Source organism: Lissotriton vulgaris, chromosome 5 (genome assembly GCF_964263255.1).
Source record: "Lissotriton vulgaris chromosome 5, aLisVul1.2, whole genome shotgun sequence".
In the NCBI taxonomy this organism is placed as follows: domain Eukaryota; kingdom Metazoa; phylum Chordata; class Amphibia; order Caudata; family Salamandridae; genus Lissotriton; species Lissotriton vulgaris.
This window is the reverse complement of record NC_141693.1, coordinates 1,701,411,404-1,701,432,054: the sequence shown is the minus strand read 5'-3', so window position 1 is coordinate 1,701,432,054 and position 20,651 is coordinate 1,701,411,404. Positions and strand designations below refer to the sequence as shown.

The following is a 20,651-nucleotide window of genomic DNA, read 5'->3' as shown; positions in this document are numbered from 1 at the left end:
CATTACTCCCAACCGATACCCTACTTTGATTGTAGGCTGATAATTTTGCTTCCCTCTGGGGACTTATTCAGATTGAATATTCATACTCACCTAGATTATGGCAGGCTGCGAATTCTACCAGGAGGAGGTTGCTGCGTTTGAGGAACAGGGTGATGATGATTATTACTACGATGAGTCCATGGAGGACATCATTGATAAGAAGAGTTGAATGACAAGTTAGATAAAGCCCTCTCCTCCGCCCTGTTGCAGATTGCACAAAAGTTAGAACTTCTAGTTCCCCCTGCCCGACCCCTCCTCCCACGGGTTCGTCCTCGGTACCAGGCCCCCTCCCTCCTTCAGAATGCCTGAGCCTCCCATAGCCTCATGTCCATACATATTCAAAGCTCTGCAAGTCCAAGGAGCAGGCCCAAGATGGCGCCCGACCCTCCCTCCACCACGTTCTTCCCCCATTTCTATTCATGATACCACTACAGATACAGACACAGACTCATCCCAGGAGTCTAGACCTCTCAAGTGCGCTAAGAATCGCAAACACTCTTCCTCCCCGGCCTAGCCCCCTCCCTTCATGTTTGACCCCTCAGACATTGTTCGTCCTCGGCCAGCTGACTGGAACTCTCCCCCTGCAGTGGCAGAATACATGCAAACTCACATAAGGGTTTTGATAAGGAAGTTAGGGCTCGTCTGAAATCGGAATATCCCCACCCTGACTTAGCTCACAAGGTAGCACTAACTCCAGACATAGACTCTTCTATGACCACCTCCTTAAAAAAGTACAAAAAAGAAGGGGATTGACTGCGCCCTCCGGGCGTGCCAAGATAAGGTTCTTGACCTTTCGGGCCCTCTAGCCAAAATTCTTGAGTTAGCCCTCCAGGCACAGGAGACAGGGGCCTCTATTCACCCCAAAGTCCTGGCTGGTAGGGCGCAGAGGGTGATTTGTATGTTGGGAAACGCTAACTGCGCCTTGGCCTCCGAACGGCGCAAGTCTGTTTTGCTTAGAATTGATCCTCAATTGGTGGAGTTGGCCTCATCTGAACCGGGCCCTTTGGCCGAAGGACAGCTTTTTGGCAAAAAGTTTGTAAAGGACATAGCCAAATTGGTGAGCACCTTCGCCTCCCTCGATAAATCACAATCTTCTCTTAAGAGAGTGTTCCATCAGGTCTCTGGTAGGGCTGGCCGTGGCAGAGGACGCTCGATCGGCCGCTACACCAATCCAGGTCCTCAGAGAGGCTTTATCCCCAGACGCAGAGGTTATACCCAGGAGCCTGACCAAGCCGGCTTCTACCCCTCCAGGTCTCGTGGCTATAGGGGTCGATTCAACAGAGGTGTTAACCATGGATACAAAAACTTCCACTCCCAGTCTTCTGGTAAGTCCTGTGTGCCCGTTGATTCCCCTAGGGGGCAGGTTGTTGTATTTTGTTGTCAATTGGACAAGTCCCACCACAGATGTGTGGATCCTTCAGACTGTTCAGGGCTATCAGATAGAACTTCTGGATTCCCCCTGTCAGGTGTCCCCCCCCTCGTCCTCTCCTTTTTTCCCTTCAAGAACAGATTTTTATAGACTCCGAACTGCAAACAGCTTTTGGCCAAACGGGCTATTGCCGTAGGACCCTTCATCCCTGGGGAATACTGCAGCAAAGTCTTTTTGGTTCAAAAGAAGGGAGGAGGTCAGGGATTAGTCTTGAATTTAAGAGATTTCAACCCTTATGTAATCTACAGGCATTTCAGGATGGAGGGTATCCATCTTCTGAGAGAGCTCTTGCTGGAGAAAGACTGGATGGTCCGGCTGGACCTGAAGGATGCCTATCTTACGGTACCAGTTTGCCCCTCACATAAAAAATTCTTGCAGTTTCAATGGAAAGGGCAGTAGTATCGCTATCGCACTCTCCCCTTTGGCCTGCCATCTGCCCCATGGGTCTTCACCAAGCTCCTGAGACCAGTGGTTTCCCGCCTCTGGAAAATGTGAGTGCGCCTCATTGTGTACCTGGATGATATGTTAATCCTGGCGCAAGATCAGACTCTTCTCCTCACTCATTAGAGTGGACGATGTCCCTATTACAGGATCTGGGCTTCGTCATCAACATCAAGAATTCAATGATAATCCCGAGTCAACAGATATAATTTCTGAGCTTTCTAATAAATTCAGTTTCTGCCCAACTTCACCTACCCTTGAGCAAGATCAAGTCTATCAGGAGGGAAATCAAGTCCACTCAGTCCAAACAGAGGATTTCTTTGAGAGTTCTGGCAAGAATTGTGGGCCTGTTGGGCCCCTTGCTTACCCCCTTGCATTACCGGGCCCTTCAGCGACTCAAGATTTATTACCTTCAGAAGAATTTCCCCTATGACCATCTCATTCCCTTGTCCCCAGACGCTCGAGTAGAGCTTTAGGGTGTTTTGAGAACGAAATGTGCACACTGATCACAATGGAACACAGTATTTAATCACGCCTTAATAAGACTATTCGAGTACTAGATCTCTCCATTTCATAAAGGTTCATAGACCTTCTGTAAGAAACAGGGGTACATTCTGTGTTACGCAACAATGGAATTTTCTCATACTATATTGTGACTCTTAATTGAGAACAATGTTCACTTTGAATCATGTACTGAGTTCTGGCAAGAACTGTGGGCCTGTTGGGCCCCTTGCTTACCCCCCTTGCATTACCGGGCCCTTCAGCGACTCAAGATTTATTACCTTCAGAAGAATTTCCCCTATGACCATCTCATTCCCTTGTCCCCAGACGCTCGAGTAGAGCTTTAGGGTTGGTTTAGGGTGTTTTGAGAACGAAATGTGCACACTGATCACAATGGAACACAGTATTTAATCACGCCTTAATAAGACTATTCGAGTACTAGATCTCTCCATTTCATAAAGGTTCATAGACCTTCTGTAAGAAACAGAGGTACATTCTGTGTTACGCAACAATGGAATTTTCTCATACTATATTGTGACTCTTAATTGAGAACAATGTTCACTTTGAATCATGTACTGTGACAACTTATCAAGGTGTGGGTTACTTCTTCTAAATGAGAAGAAATGATGTGCAATATGTTTTCTTCTTTGCTCACTAACATACAGATTATGGCACCCTACCACGGTGTGGGCCACAGTTATAAACCTGAATGGTAAAATGAAGAATGGTTATAATTAGACTTGAAATAATGACTTTAAGTACACATACATATGGCAATATGTCTATGTTCCTTTTGTTTTGAAACTCTGCAGCCTTGAAAAAGTCGTGGGTTACATTCCCAATTACGACGAAACACGTGTCGGCTGTGTGGAAAGTTTCCAGTGAACAAGAATAAACACGAACTGATGTACCAATAATAACTACGCTTTGTGATTGTATCAGAATGTGGAAACACCTGTACATATATCACAATATTGTAATATACGTGTGCTAAGGAGTGTTATAGCTTGTTTGAGGCTTGTGCCGCGTTTGGAAGGATTAAAGTGGTTCCTTCTACCTTGTAGCACCGTCAGATATAACCTCTAAGACAAATCAATTGTGAGACTTTCTAAGTGGCGCCATATAACCTATACCAAACCACTGCTTGTGCTTACCTTTGTGAAAGACTCAGCCGTGGTTTCCCACACTATTGGAGTTGTCTGTGGATCTTCCGTTTCAACTCCTGATTTTCCTGACACTTCTCCAGGGGGGCTTGCCACCCGCTGGTCCTGCAGAACCAACTAACTCTGATGGTGTGTACGCTCTCAGGAGACATGAGAGCATTGCAAGCCTTTCGCAGGCAGCTGCCGGCTTCATACAAAAGGCTTGGGCTCCATCCACCCGAAAGCGATATTCAGCTTCTTGGAAGAGATGGGTGGTTTGGTGCCTTCAACGTCAGGTGGATCCCGTGGGATCAGATGTGACTGAGATTTTGAATTTCCTTTCTGAGTGTGCGGAATCAGGCCTTGCCTTCAGATCAGTTAATAACTTCAGATCCACAATCTCAGCAGGCCACAATCATATTGATGGCAAACCCGTGGGGATGCATCCCCAAGTATGTAAATTGCTTTGATTGTTATGTTCACAACAGTATTAAATGCCCACCCTATGAGAATCAAATTTGTGGGTTCCCTTTCTCAACCTTGTTTCTGTTTTAGGAAATGATTCCAACAAGAACTGAATGGTTACTCCGGTTGGAGATGGATCATCCCCGTGGGAGAAACAGATGACCTCAAGAAGTGTGGATTATGTTCTCCGTTGAGAATGGAAAAGAACTGTTTACCTTTCCGTTGAGAGTTGAGACTTTGTTTGGTTCGTAACTTTGGACTGATGTTTCGCAAAGTAAGAGGAAGCCAGGATGGTGGCTTTCTATTTTGTATACTTTGTGATGTTGCCATTGGCTGTGATAAGGAGGCGTGATTCAAAGCCTCATGGGTAATGATGTTTTTACATTGTGTAGTTTTACTTTTATTGGCTGCTGTGAGTTCAGTCAAGAAATGGAGACAGCATAATCCTCGCCTCCGTGTCCTTAATAGAATCTAAAATTCTTGCCTCAATAGATGTAAAATTTTGTATCCTCCGACCGGCAAATACATTAGGTTGTGGCCCTGCCCACAGGTAGCGCCAGCACGTTCAGGAAATAGCTTTCACTGACTGGCAAGCTGCAAGCAGTGTGTGCAGAATGTTTTAACAAACCCATAGTGAAGAGAATGGCTCATGGCTGACCTGGGTGAAAGTAAAGGGGGCGGTGCCCCGACGCCCTTAGCCAGAAACCGCCACTGATTTTGAATTAGCCATATGAAAATGTTCATCTCAAAATCGACTTTTCTAACTTTTCCTCTCCAAATTTACCATTTGAAGTAAGTTAAGACAGTGGATGTGCTGCAGGTAACGTTGTGGACAACCTTCATCAAGTTTTGTTGGTTTCTTTTGTTGAAGTCTCCCTGTCTATCCTCTTGTGTCTTTCCTCGCTTTGATTGCCCCTAGTTCACCTTTGAGTAACTGTTCCTATTCTGCTTTTTATTGAGTTAGATGGGATTGAGAGCTTGCACTTCCCTGCCTCATTTAGAAGCAGCAGAGCCTCCGCCAGAGCCATCCACGGAAAGCCTTGACCAGGCTTAGACAGACCTACCCCTCCTGAGGCGAAAAGCCGGGAGACGCCTTACTGCTTTTAAAAATTGTAATTTTGTGCTCACTTGTGTGTGTTGTGTTTGATTTTAAAAATACCTCACCCACCACCACTCGCTTCGCGCTTCAGCCAGCACCCCGCACAGCAGATTGGAAGCTGTCGCGGAGGGAGACACGCCCATTCGCTAGGCCACGCCCCCTTCTACCACTACATAAGCGCGCGCTGACTGGAAGCGGCGCTTAGACAGACCTACCCCTCCTGAGGCGAAAAGCCAGGAGACGCCTTACGGCTTTTAAAAATTGTAATTTTGTGCTCACTTGTGTGTGTTGTGTTTGATTTTAAAAATACCTCACCCACCACCACTCGCTTCGCGCTTCAGCCAGCACCCCGCACAGCTGATTGGAAGCTGTCGTGGAGGGAGACACGCCCATTCGATAGGCCACGCCCCCTTCTACCACTACATAAGCGCGCGCTGACTGGAAGCGGCGCTTAGACAGACCTACCCCTCCTGAGGCGAAAAGCCGGGAGACGCCTTACTGCTTTTAAAAATTGTAATTTTGTGCTCACTTGTGTGTGTTGTGTTTGATTTTAAAAATACCTCACCCACCACCACTCGCTTCGCGCTTCAGCCAGCACCCCGCACAGCTGATTGGAAGCTGTCGCGGAGGGAGACACGCCCATTCGATAGGCCACGCCCCCTTCTGCCCCTCCTCTCCCTTATAGTCATGTGCAACCATAGGACGCGCAGCGGACGAGCGCAGCAGGCGCGCCGATTGCGCGCCGAAGGCGCGCTTAAGGCAAGCTCGTCTGCGCTCGTCCGTGCCCGGCCGGGCCCAAGGGCCACGTCCCCTGGTTCCCCCAGAGGCGACAAACTGGTATACAGCCCAGACCTTCTATGCCAGCTACGGCCACCTATCTCTCCTAAATGCGGCACGCCACTATACCCCTTGGAGATTCCCCGACACTGTAAGTACTGCAACTTAGATCTATGAACGCCAACCACCAAACTAACAGGCGAGGTAAAGAACTACTCCATGCTTCTTTTAAACTGTAGGTCCCTTGTAAAACACTGCCTAGAGATCTCCCTATTACTAGAGGAACACTCCCCAGATGTAATGTTCCTGACTGAGACCTGGCTGAATCAAGATTCTCAGCCAGACCTAGCACAAGCTATCATCCCAGGGTATCAGATAGCACGAGCCGACCGACCACTGGGCAGAGGTGGCGGCCTCGCGATCATATATAAAGAAATCTATACCTGTCGTCACTTATCGGAAGATATTGAGGACTGCGAAAACCTTTCTTTTGCCATCGAATTCTCTCCTAATGCGTGCTTCACCGGCATTCTCATTTATCGCCCTCCCGGCCCCATAGGACAATTCAATACATCCCTGCTCTCTGTGACCTCCCAGTCGGTTGTCTCCCCCTCCAACTTCTCCCTACTCAGAGACTTCAACATTCACTTTGACAACCCACTAGACCCTTCGGCACAAGAGACCCAGTCAAGCTTGGCCGCATGTCAACTCGAGCAACGAGTTCCATCTGCCACACACGAAAAGGGACACCTGCTGGACCCAATCTTCAGCAACTGCGACCAGCTTAAAGTGGGCAACATAACCAGACTTCCTTGGTCAGACCACTTTTTAATAGCCTTCAACTGGACCACAAGTAAACCACCCTCTTCCTTATTTACCATAAGAAAAACTCGTAACTGGTCTAAACTCCCCATTGACAACTGGGCACAAGCTCTATGTACCACGAGACCCTCCCTCTCCCAAGACCCAACCTCCAATAATAACAAATACGAAGAATGGATAACCACCTCTCTGGACCAGGTCCTCCCAGAACACGCACCAAAATCTAAGAGACACAGCAAAACAGCTCCCTGGTACACAGAAGAGCTCAGGAACCATAAACGTCTCTGTAAAAGACAGGAGAGAAAGTGGCGCACTTCATACAACCCTGAAGAAAAAGCCACCTACAGGGAAATGATCAGGAACTATAAATTGGCTATCAAATCTTCGCAAGCTGCCTTCTACAATCTTAAAATAACCACGGCAAAATCCAAATCCAAAGAAATCTACCGCATAGTCAACTCCCTGATCAAACCCCCGCCTCCGATCACAGATAACAACAATTCACCGACTAAATGCAATGATCTGGCGGAATTCTTCTTCCAAAAAATCAATAAAATTTATCTCTCCTTTCCCAATCCTTCCACTGACCCCCCTGGCCAAAACCCGCACCTGACTTCAAACTCGACCAAGTGCTTGGAGTCTTTTCCCCTGATAACACTGGAAACCGTACAGACACTGGCACAACAAATAAAATCCGGTTCCCCGTGCGACCCTGCCCCCCCAGGCTCACTAAACCTTGCCAGCACAGCTATTTTCCCCACGCTCCTGGAGCTCATGAACTCCTCCATAACCAGTAGGACAGTTCCCTCAACATGGAAGCATGCTATGGTGCGGGCCCTACTGAAAAAACCTTCCCTCGACCCGGCCAACCCCAGTAATTATCGTCCAATCTCGTTACTCCCTTGGGCATCGAAAATTCTGGAGAAACATGTCAATACCACTCTGACAATGTTTTTCGAGGAAAACCACCTCCTCGACTCTTCCCAAACAGGTTTTCGTACCAAACATGGGACAGAGACTGCTTTACTGGCTGTGACTGAGGAGGCAAGACGGCTCCTGGATCGAGGAGGATCAGTGGCAGTGATCCTCCTCGATCTAAGTGCCGCATTTGATACGGTACATCACAAAATCTTGCTAACCCGCTTTGCCGACTTAGGAGTGACCGGAGATGCCCTGATATGGTTCAACTCTTTTCTATCCGACAGAACCTTTCAGGTCTTCGACGGCACGTCCCGCTCATCCACTCGTCCCCTGGGATGCGGAGTCCCCCAGGGCTCCTCTTTAAGCTCCACGCTCTTCAACGCTTACATGAGGCCACTGGCTGAGGTTGTTCGTCCGCATGGTGTAAAGATCATCTCCTATGCGGACGACACCCAGCTAGTGGTCTCCCTGGCAGAGAAGAGCGGCCTCCAGGCGCCACCAGACCTAGCGGCCTGTCTGGAGGACGTAAAGAAGTGGATGATGAGCTCATGCCTGAAGTTAAACGACGATAAAACTGAGCTGATGATCCTGGGCACAGCCTCCCCAGTCTCCATAGAGCCGATCTGGCCACCAAGCATGGGAGTGGCCCCACCCCCCAGAGACAACATCAAATGTTTAGGTGTTTGGCTTGACAAGTCTCTGAGCCTTAACACACAGGCCACTAAGATCTCAGCCACCTGTTTTGGCCTCCTTAGAGTGATCAAGAAAGTCCTGCCCCTCCTCTGCTTCGAGGCCAAACAGATAATTATACAGGGCCTAATCCAATCTCGTTTGGATTTTAATAACGCCCTATACTTGGGAGCCCCGGATTATACCCTACAGAAGCTCCAACGCACCCAGAACTGTGCTGCCAGAGCGCTGCTGGGAATCCCCCGGAGGACCTCAGTGAGAACCAGCCTAAAGACCCTGCACTGGCTACCTGTCAGGGACAGAGTAAAATTTAAATCGCTTTGTATCGCCCACCAGACATTCTGGGAAACTGGCCCAGACATCAATCGGCCTTTGATTTCTCCCTACAGGCCCAACAAATCCCTCCGCTCCTCCACAGCATTTCTGGCCGAGATCCCCAGAATTCGCAGAGCCAGAGCAGGAGGACGCTCCTTCTCGTATAACGTTGCCAAACTCTGGAACTCCCTCCCTCTGCAGCTGAGGAATAACCCCAATCTGACTACTTTCCGTAAACAGCTAAAAACCCTGCTGTTTAATGCCTAACAAAGTAACCTCACGAGGGCTCCTTCTGTTTTTAGCGCCTGGACGCCTCAGGGCAGCTGCAGCGCTCTACAAGTCACATTTCCATTTCATTTCATTTCATTTCAGGGTCACGATGGTAGTAGCGCCCCCTTTTTAGAACAGGACAACCACTACTGATTTTTAATACCTGGTATTACCATGTGAGTGTTGGTAGCCCCTGGCAAGAAAATGTAAAAATATCCCTGGCATGTAGCTTGGAAAACTCCCTGCAAGCCAGGGGCATTTTCCTTAAGCTTTTTTGCAACAACCTCCCTCTTTGTTGCTGAAGAGCCAAAGAGACCAAAGAGTGAGCTGCATCAACAGAGCAGCTAGCTTGGCAAAGCGTATTGAGGGAATATTGTACTATTATGTTATGTTATATTGATTTGTATAGCGCACTAATCGCTCAAGAGGGTATCCAGGCACGGCAAGCATTAGAAGAGAGTATAGTACCAACAGCATTAGAGAGAGGTGTGGAGTTATAGTAACACCCTTAGAGGGAGTTGTGGTGTTATATGAATAACCTTAGAGGGAGGTATAGTGTTATTGGAGCAAAGTTTGGGGGAAAGCTAACTTTCATAAATAGATCGTATGGCATGATGGAGGGGTAGCCAGGGGTGAACTAATTGATTTAGAGGCTGTTGTGGAAAGATAGAAGCAGCATTTTATGTGTGGCGTAACGTAAGACAAGCATTATTAAATGAGCTGTGTGGAGTGATACCAGCTGTGTTAGTGTGGTGTGGAGCGACACAATCAGCAATGAAGGTTTGGTGCAGAGTGAAAGAAGCAGCATTGACTATGTGGCGTTGACCGATGCAAACAGGATTAGCGAGGATAATGTGGTTGGGGTATGCATGAGTCCCCACCTGCGCTGTTTTGCTGTCGGCTACTAGTTTGTCCAGCAGGTCCTGGTTATTCTTCAGAAACTCCTTGAGCACCAGGCTGTCGTCCTGCTTCATGAACTCCTTGCGGGTGAGCTCCATGCCGCGTTGCAAGCCCTTCACAGCTGAAATCACCCCCTCCAGCGACACTGCAGGCGGAAGAAGGTGATGCAAGAAAATCAGTGGCAGGAGTGGGAGAAGGGCAGTTTAACACATGCAGTCTGGGGGTTCCCTTACTGACATCACTCAAGCACTCACAACAGCCATCTTGTGCAGATGCATCATACTCATCAAAGTGTAGGACTCCATCATGGAGAAAGCATCGCCACGGTGCGATGTATCGTTAGTAGCCTAGTCATGGTAGAAGCTGTGCACACCCTGTGTCAGTGGTGTTAATGGAAGAATGCCAATAACTTCTAGAAGATTTTTATTACAAGTCAGGCTTTGCAATGTCCTGCTCTTCTATCCTAGAGTTAACCCTTCCGGCTTACAGCAACCAGTAGACATTTCCTTAACCATGTTAAAACATGTTTTCTAATCCATATCTTAGGCAATGATGACAGAAATGTGACAGTGTTAGACAACGAGATGTTGGACAGTTATTGGGGGCTGGTGTAAAGTTGGGTGGAAGATTGGAAATCCGTCATTTTTGGAGGGAATGCCGAATTCAGAGATTAATACACACTTGTCCGGATCAAGCATTTCTTCCGAACCTTTGGATTTTCCATAACCACCCCCACTAAGTTAGGCCTTTTCAGCAGCTTCATGCCAGCAGGATCCCTTTCGCCCAGAAATATCCTGCCAATCCATGCCAAATGCATTCTTGCAGAACATGAGACCTGGAGTCAATGCTCAGCATTTTCCTGGGATTTGAAGTAGATGGGGCTACAAAAAGAAATGTATGGCCAGTGGATAGTTTGTATAATGTAGATTGGTAAATAAATCGTAAGCAGGTACTTTGACTTGCAGATCACAAAGTTGTGTCTAGAATTTTGATGAGCTGGACCAGCCGGAATGACTCAGAGGAAGGATCATGTGAATAAGCAGATGTTCAAACTGATGCCTGATATGTAGGTGATGAGCCGACATTCATGGATAAGATTTCTATCTCCTTCCTTTGTTTCAGTCCTCGCGCTGGTGTAACTCAGAACTCCTGTGGTAGATCTTAAAGACCTGTCAGTAGATCAGATGGCGAGGAGCCTTGCTATTTGAGATCTTGAGGCATAGGTACAATGGTGACATGTGTTCCCTGTGTACATGCCCTAAATCCTGACACTGAAAATGTGTTAATCCAGTAAACAAGCAATGCACAAATCATACCCTGAGGCCTGAACCCCTACTTGTTTTCCAGATTAACCACTAAGGGGCATATTTAGCAATCTGTCACACAATGCAGAGCAGCACTGCAACCAAAGCCTGAGAGAACAGGGTAGTGCCATACCTGAGGCACTCATTCAAACTTGAAAACATGAGAACATTTCTCCCTTTTAACACCTGCCTCAAAGAGGCATTATTTACGGTGCATAGCTCTGTCTACTATTGTTAGTTGAGGGTTTGGGGGGATTGCATGACGAGACCTATGTACCACCCATGGAAGCCCCTGACACAAAGCAGCAAAAAACAGAGCTTTGTGTTACTTTCAGACAATTTTGCAGAAAGAAAATCCCCCCAAAAATGTTTTGCACCGAATGGCATCACTTTTGTAACCCAACCCCATCACAAAATGTTATTAAATCTGTCCCTGAGTATGCAAATAAATTCCCTCTGAACCGAATGCCTGTAAATCTATCTGTGCGACATTCATTTGACCTTTTTATAGACCTTCAGGGTAGAATTTGTGCAATTGCTACAGTAGACCATACCTGCCTTGAATAATCTTGAAAGTCCGTGCCTGAAGGTGTTACTCAACACTTTGAGGAAACCTGACATAGAGAGAAGTTCTGTAGCCAAACCATGTAATTGATGATTACTGATGGGCAATTCGTTAGGTTCTAATCCAGGGTCCCTTCCAGTACAATGCTTGAATGTGCTGGTCGCTTGGTTACCAAAGGATAGTCAGACATCAACCCTTGGAAGTAACACATACCTGAATGAACCCATTACATACCTGGGCTAGCCTTGTCCAGGAAGTGTAATTCCGCGTGGAATGCTTTCAGCTCTGGATATTTCTCCTCAATTACCTTCACAATATAATGCAACAATGTCTGTTTGCGGTCTGTCGATTTGGTGTCCAGGAGCTGAGGAAAAGAACCCAAAAAGCTAGATGTGTTTATCTGTACCTGCCAGTGGTCCTACAAAATCATTCAGACCGCCCGCCTCTTTGCTTGACGCCGGGAATTGAGCGTTGGAGCTACTCCCAATTTGGAAAATGCCAACCTCCATAGACTTCCAAACTGAGAGTACTTGAGACAACAAAACTGTTCTATGTAAAATGGGCCAAGGCCTTACAGCCCGATTCATCATCGGCATGTTTTGCGAGTCTGTAATAGCGAATAATAAGGAATCGCTATTACAGACTCGCAAAACGGAATTCATGTAGGAATCGCAAAATAAATTGCGATTCCTACACATTCCTTATTTGCGATTAGCAAATTGCTAATCGCAAATAAGGAATAACTCCCCATTCAATCCTATGGGCCTAGGCCCATAGGAATGAATGGGGAGTTATTCCTTATTTGCGATTAGCAATTTGCTAATCGCAAATAAGGATGCGATTTCAAGGGTGCTAGGGGTGTCCACAGGACACCCTGTAGCACCCCTGAAATGTAAATTAGACTCATGTTGCGCACACACATGTCCAAAGGATTTGAGAAATCGCAATTTTTTGTGATTTCTCAAATTGCGAGTACATGACCCAATGATGAATTTCAAATGCCATTTTTGCGGGTGCAAAAGGCCGAATTCTGCGATTCGCACCGTTTGCGCCCGCAAAAATGCTTCAGGAATCTAGCTGTAACACCCTTTGCAGACAACAACCGGAGAAAGCTTCAGCAGCCATTTTCCTTCCACTCTCCTGACTACTAGATTCTAATTTTCAATTTACTGCCATATTACATACAACTGTGTTGGCGCTCAATCCCCTTACGGGCTGATCTAACCTTATTTGACTGCAATCGTACTCTTCGTCTTCTGCATTCTGTGGGTTTGAGCACAGATACTTGGACCATCTTGCAACACATAAAGTACCCTAAAAACATCTATGTTTTGGTTTCAGGTGGTTTGCTGTTCGAAAACAGCACAAATAATGCATGCTGTTGTGAATGGTCATAAAAAGAACGGAAATTAAATACAGAAATCAGAAAACAAAAGCAGTACAGGGTGTTAATTTGCTAGCGTGATGCATGTGCCAAGGAGCATAAACTCTGGTTGGGAGAAAACGGGTAAAGGCGTGGACTATGTTGAGTCAGCCCTGTTATAAAGATATGAAGAGAAAAAGGAAAAATTTAAAATAATAAAAAAATTCAGGGGCATATTTACAATAAAGTAGGGGAGTGCAGGTTAGCTCCAAAATAGCTAACACTGCTCTCCACCACTTTGGAGATGCAGGGATGCACCGTATTTACAGAAATACGGTGCACCCCTGCGTTTCTCCCTGCGCTGGAGCTAAATTAATCTACCTTGCACCATAGTGCAAGGGTGCCTGCATTGAGGGAATGATTGTTTATGTGCAGTAAAAATGTAAATGTTGTATACTTTCTAAAGCACACAGCTGCCCACACCGCGGGAGTCCCGGCGCTGTATACCGCTGGGGAACCCGTCCTGGCTTTCCCTGTGAGATGGTCCCTTCTGGGCACCCCCAAGGTGAGACCAGGCATCCCCGGCGTTGAAGGGACCGTTGTGAAGATTAAGCAAGCTATTGCCCAGAGTTGCAGAGTGAAGCCCAAGGTTAGAGTGGAGAAGTGTGGCTCACATGATTAGAGCAGGCAGACCCTGAAGCAGAGGTCAGACCCGGGACCAGGGTTCAATTCCTGACGCGGCAGGGTCTTGAGCTCAAATTTCCATGGACTCGATAATTCTCGCTTCGGTGCCTGACCTAATCTTGGGTTCACACTCTGCAACTCTGGGCATTAAGCTTGCTTAATCTCCACAACGGCCCCCACGCGGCGGGATGCCTGGCTTTCACCTTGGGGATGCCCTGTAGGGGCTATCTCACAGGGAAAAGCCAGGACGGGTTCCCAACGCAAGCGCAGAGATACCCCTTCAGGGGTCGATTCCTGCGCTATATAAGAAACATAATAATAATAATAAAGTGTAGGCGCCGAGGCGAGAATTATCAAGCCCGCAGACATTTTGACCCAAGACCCTGCCGCGTTGGGAATCGAACCCTGGTCCCAGGCCGATCTCAGCTTCCGGGTCTGCCGCCTCTAACCATTGAGCCACACTTCTCCACAGTAAGGTGCACATAAACAATCATTTGTGGTGTTTTGCTGTTTCTATGTGTGCTGCACAACGCAGCCCACTTAGAAACAGCAAACACAAGGAGAAATAAAGCATTTCCCCTCGTTTCACCATGTTAAGACCAGGTTCTCCCCGGTATTAATTTTGGCGCTGCCTCCTATTTATGCCACCAGGGGCGGCTCTAGGCTCATGGCGGCCCTGAGCAGGGAGTGTAGGTAGGGGGCCCCGGAAGAGGGGGTCCGGGCAGGGCGGAGGCCAGAGAAGGGTGTTTGGAAGTGGAACAGAGGAGGCCACCAAATCCCTGCCAGGGGCCGCCACGCAAATATGTATCCATCCTCAAAGGATTATTATATTTAAGATATATATTGGCATGGTGGTCCCTGGGGTTTGGTGGCCCTGTGCAGGTGCACATGCCTAAGGCCGCCCCGGATGCCACACTTGTAAATAGAGGGCAGCGTAAATAAACAATGGGTGTTGCAGTGGAACGCCCACCGCAACACCCTTTGCCCACCCCTTGCCCACCCCTTTCATGCTAAGTGTAGCTTGAAAGGGGGCCTTATTCACAAGGCGGTTTTAAGCCCCGTTCAGTGGCTTAACGCTGCCTTTTAAATGAGGCAAAGCCCTTATCGCCACAGGAACGTCACCAAAAGTGACATTCCTGTGGCGATCGGGGCTTGTAATTATGCCCCTCAGTTTCTGCACGACTGATTGAAACTGATGAGAGGCTAAACTGAGGCTTTCACTATTTATCTCTTAGGGTTTAATCCTTTTGATCCTTTTGATTCTCCTGCCAGATACCAGGGGCATATTTACAAGGCCCTATCGCCACAGAAATGTCACTTTTATTGACCTTCCTGTGGCAATAGGGGCTTCGCCTTATTCACAAGGCGACATTAAGCCAACGGTGCCTTGTGAATAAGATACCCTTTCACACTATACTTAGCGTGAAAGGGGTGGGCAATGGGTGATGCGGTGGGTGTTCTGCTGCAACACCCATTGATTTTGATGCTGCCCCATATTTACACGGGTGGTGTAAATAAGGGGCAGCGCCAAAATTATGACCTAAACAATCCTGGTCTTAACATGGCGCAATGTGCAGCAAACATAAAAAAGCAAAACGCCATGAATGATTGTTTATGTACAGGAAGGGTTCCCTTCCTGCACATAAACAATAATTTTAAAAATGACGAGTTGCAACCTCTATTTGTGCTGCACAAAGCAGCACACATAGAAGTTACAAATCGCCATTTAATATTGTTTATGTGAAGGAAGGGACACTTTCCTGCACATAAACAAACATTCCCACAACGCAGGCACCTTTGCACTATGGTGCTAGGGTGCCTGTGTTGGCGAGAGGTAGCTGTAATTAGCCCCATCGCAGAGGGAAACGCAGGGCTGCACCGTATTGTTGTAAATACGGTACAGCCCTGCATTTCAAAAGTGGCGGAGCACGGAGTTAAGCCAAGAAGGCTAACACCGCACTCCGTCACTTTTCATGTAAATATATGCCCCTGGGATTCCTAGGGTCCACCTCCTCCTTGGGGACAAACAGGATGGGTGTAGATAATGCAATAGCAGTTCATGATTCTTGAATAGTAGAAGTAGCAGATGTGATAGTTAACTGAATGTGTTAAGCATCAGCCATATGACAAATAGTATGAGACTCATACATGTGAAATACATGATACTGTTCTGTCTCTTCTGATAAGCCCTCATAGCTACCGTGGGTTGAAGAGATGCAGAGAATTGATCAAATTAAATTGAAAACAGTTGTCCTAGCAAGGAATATAGCCTTATAGCCCACCGTAGCGGGCTATACCGGCTATTAAAGGCCCGCTGAATCGTTAAAAGCCCGAGCCGAAGACGAGGGACTTTAACTAAACAGCAGGACTTTAATAGCTGGTATAGCCCTGCTACGAAGGGCTATAAGGCTATTAGAACATTCTGTCACTAGAGGGCAGAATGTTCTAACAAATTAAACAAAGGGGTCTAGAAGCTCGAGGGGATATAAATCCCCTCGAACTTCTAGAAGCCTTTGTAGAACATTGGAATGTTGCTCTGCGGGCCTTTACCGGCCCGTAGAAGCAGGGAGCACTCCATTGCCTGCAATGGAGCTCCCAACATTCCAATGTTCTAATCTGTTGTACATAACTGGCGGATGTTCTGAAGGCAAAGATGTCCCCGCTAGGCAGACTGAGCTCTAAATGTGGGAGTCTCTTCTGGGCTGCAGGGCCAGCCACCACTTTTTAAGTGACCCCCTGTATCTGGTGGGAGTGAGGAAGGATTAGGATCTATGTACATTTGTAAGGGTGAAATGGCAGGCTTTCCGCTGCCGGGTCAGCAGCTGGAGGGACTGGGAGGATCCTCATCGATTCTCGCTGCAGTGCATCTTGGGTATTACTCACATTGTCCCAGGCGTTTTGCATCTAAGGCCTGGTCTGCTCCTCAACGTCATTAAGTAGGTACAGATACATACAAACAGTGTGATTGATTTATTCAATGACTTGTTAGTTTGCAACAAATCTGTCTAGGTCAGTTAAAGCTACTTTTTACTTCAAAAAGATCTTTGGCCTCGAGTTTCGTGCGTTTCTTTACTTTCTCTCATCGCCACCTGCTGACAAATCACATTCCACTCACCATATCGAGGCTCTGCAGGCGGAAGCCATAGGCCGCCCCTCTCTTGGAGCTGTTCATGTAATTCCCAAAGGCCAGGACAATCTGTGGGAAGACAATCCGCAGTCGTTATTCCTTAAAATGTACGTTAGGGCTCTACATAGTTTTGGAATTTGTATTGTGTTTTGTTTTCACCTTATTTCTGTTTGAGTGCTGCATCAAATACTTTACACTTTGCCTCTAAATTAATCCTGGCTGCTTGGATTAAGCACAGATTTGTTTACTGACTTTTGTGGTTCAACGGACAAGAATTGTGTTTATCACTTGAGTGGGGCTCTCAACCTTCTCCAGTAATAACCCAATTTCTTACAAACTGACCCTGATGTCAAGGTATGCATATGTGGAGTTAAGTATAGTAAATGTGCGTAACCATAGAAACTTAACTTCACAATATTTTTGTCCTCAATATTTCTGCAGTGATATGTCAGTCATATGTTATTTTTCCTTTGATATTCTGGTCAAATATCACAGAAAACATTAGAACGAGGAGGCTGAAGAAGGGACAGCCACTGAAAACAGAAGACAGAGGAGGCTGGAGAAGGGGCAGCAACATTGAAAACAGCAGGCACAGAAGGCTGGAGATGGACAGCAGCATGAAGAGAGAATGTCGATAGAGGAAGCTAGAGAGGGAAGAGGTTTTAGATAGGGAGAAAATCACAGAGTGATAGCACTAAACAGACGAGCCTGGAAAGGGGACGGCAGCAGCACAGACAACACCAAACAGAGGGGCCGACAGATGAGTTTGGAGAGAGGTTACCAGTACAGAGAGAGCTGCCCATAGAGGAAACTGGAGAGTGCAAAGAAAACAGTCAGAATGAGGCCTCAAAGAGTGCAGCAGCAAAGGGAAAGGACACCAGGAGCCAAAAGAGGGCAAGCAGGAAAATGGAGAAATGCACAGACGCAAAGACCCCCACACTACTGTAGCAAGGGCACCATGGGCACTAATACATGCACGGAAATGCAGAGGCCAGGCATGCGAACCATGCCAACAGTGATGCTGGAGCTGTAACCAGGCGGGGGTGTCCCTCCCACCGCCCAAAGGTCTACGGCAGGTAAATGGCAGATGTTGCCTTCCTCAGGGACAAGATGGCAGCTTCTTCCCCCTTTTTAAACTCGACGACAAAGATTGGGGCCAAAGCACGCCAAAGGGGCGACAGCCCTGTTGTTTAAGGGCCCAAAGAGCACCCCTGAACAGTGACCGCGGCTGATTGGGCAAGCTGGCATAATTCAAATGAGCCAATGGGACACTGCAAGGCGGGTGAATAAAGGTGCAGGGATTATCTGGAACAGGTAATACGGACCCACCTGTTGGCAAACACCAAAGCACACATATAGAAAAGGAGGGAATGCAAGATGGCCGCTGAGGGATGCAGTGAGTAAGTCGCATCTCCTACTCCTCCCCACTGCCGGATTTTGATGGCTCAATGGTGGAGCTTCGCCTGAAGAGGGTTGCCTTTGGACAGATCGATACCGCTGCTACATTTCCCTCTGGAGAACAACGCGGAAATGTTATAATACGAGCAGTTTGGCGCATCAGGAGGAGACTAACCGAAGTTACCAGGCTGATTTTAAGATCCTGGTTCAGGATGCCTCCACGCCTGCAACGCGGTAACGATGTTAAAGACGGCATGGGGGGAAAAGTTACAGAACCAGACGCTACGAGAGGCCAGACAACGAAAGACAAAAGTAAAGCGGACCTGAAAGTCTCTTTAACCTCCGCTCAGAAGAATGCTTCCAGCCTTAAGAAGCCAACGGTAAAGAGAACCGGCCCGGACAACGCGGCTCCTCTGAAAGAGCCGGGGAACGTCACTAAGATAAAAGTTAAAGAAAACACACTGCGCCAGCCTTCAGTAAAGGAAAGCTTTGCAAACGTACCGGCATCGATAGGCAGCGGGACTTCGGGAGGCAAACCTGGTTCCCTCAGCGTTCTCACCCCAGGCGCAGGTGCAGGAGCAGGAATTTGCAAAAACAACAGGTGATGGACCGAATGTGGATCAATGTCACACACTCAACCCAGTCCAAAGATCTGGGCCCAAATCCATCGTTTTTTTGCACTCCACACCACCCCGGGTTAGACAATGGCGATATGCAAATCAGCTCTGACCCTGTGCCCCATGGGAACAGTCCAGTCCGAACTACAAAAGCCATGTCCAGGAGCAGGGGCTGGAGCCGGCATCATCAGCTTTGATACTGGTGCGGGAGCCGGAGCTGGAGCCGGCGTTGCTAGGCAACCTGAAAGACCTGCAGCAGGGAAGCCGCCCGAGACATTGCAAGTCGCCGCTTCGGATGCGAGCGGAGTTAGAGCAGTTACAGGCTTGGAGGAGCACTATGATTCCAGGCACGCAGAGAAATCAAAAGTGAGTAATGAACTTGGGATTTCAATAGATAGTCGGGCCATGTGCGCCCAGCTGCCAGATGAAAATGAGAGTTTGCCATATCGGCTCCAGGGCTGAAGATAGAGTCAGACCCTTATCCATGTGCTCAAATGACTAATAATGAAGGAGTGGAGGGTGCGGAGGGTGTGGTGCCTAATTCTTTAACCTGGGCAGAAGTCATGGACCTAGACATGGAAAGCGGGGTGATTAAATCAGGAGGTGAATCCTCTGCCTCTAACTCAGTTGAGTTTGTTATCGCTAATGGAGCTGCCTCCGCAGAGAGATTTTATTCTGTGGACGAAGATTCACATTCTCAATCGCAGTCCTTACCTTCAGATGAAATTAGTACAGATGAATCAACTGGTATAGATTCTGCCAGCAGTTCTCCCGCTCAGAAAATTACACAGAAAAAACGCCTTTCTAAAAGAAAGCCCTCCACAGCAAGCAGTACCACAGACCCCACAAAAAAGTTAGCCTGGGACTATTCTACTACTACTTTTTCTTTTCTGGAACAAGACAGTCCGACTACATTGATCGGTGATCAAGGTTCTACGCAGCCCCCACAACCCCCGGTTACACTGGATCTATTATTTAATACTTTGAAGCTAATGCAATCTGAGGCTAGAGGGGAAAGTAGGAGGGCAAGGCAGGAGTCAAGAAAGATACAGAACAAACTCAGAAAAATAAGCAAAAGGCAGGACGAGATGGTCGAAAGGGTTGCCCATGTGGAGGAAAGAACTGGTAAAGTAGAGGACGACATGAGAGAGTTAAAAATGTATAAAGAAGAGCATCAAAAGATGGCTGAAGATGTCAACTGGAAACTGGAGGACTTTGAGAATAGACAGCGTCGTAACAATATCAGACTGCTAGGCGTGGAAGAAGGTCTTAAAGGGGAGGACCCCAGAATGTTTGTTGTAAAATTACTAAAGGGGGCTTTCCCAGAATTAACTACGTGGCAGTGGGAAAATGAAATTCAAAGAGCCCATCGTTTTCCATTTGTTAAAAGGGATCAGGCTGGAACTCAGGGCGGGCGCCCGAGGGCTCTGTTAATCTTTGTAGGGAATTTTCTCCTGCGGCAGTTGATATTGGATAAGGCTAAGCCTGAGTCTAGACGTACATTTAACAACGTAACTTTCTTTGCAAGACCAGACTTCTGCCATGCCACTGTTGAGCGCAGATGGAGGTTGAGGCAGATGATACCGCTTATTCAGGCCTTGGGTTCGGAAGCTTATTTGCTCTACCCAGCTAAATTGAAAATAGTGACTAAAGGCCAGTTTAAATTCTTCTTCTCTGAGATTAAGGCGAAGGCTTATATGACGGAGGTTTTGGGTTATAAGGAGAAATAAATAAAAATGGTTCTTTTGGTATTTTGTACGGTGGTGGGGAGGAGTGGCGACT

At 47.4% G+C, this 20,651-nt stretch overlaps 1 protein-coding gene across 4 annotated transcripts in view; it reads right to left on the bottom strand.

Annotated features, from left to right (window-relative positions):
- Nucleotides 1–20,651, bottom strand: part of FMNL1 (formin like 1) — a 419,565-nt gene that overhangs the window by 28,943 nt on the left and 369,971 nt on the right. For all 4 annotated transcript variants that reach the window (XM_086923863.1, XM_086923862.1, XM_086923864.1 and 1 more), the window contains 3 exons: nt 16,843–16,923; nt 11,915–12,044; nt 9,793–9,956 (listed from right to left, as the gene is read on the bottom strand). In XM_086923863.1, the coding sequence (XP_086779989.1) occupies nt 9,793–9,956; nt 11,915–12,044; nt 16,843–16,923 (375 nt within the window). The remainder of the gene's footprint in view (nt 1–9,792; nt 9,957–11,914; nt 12,045–16,842; nt 16,924–20,651) is intronic.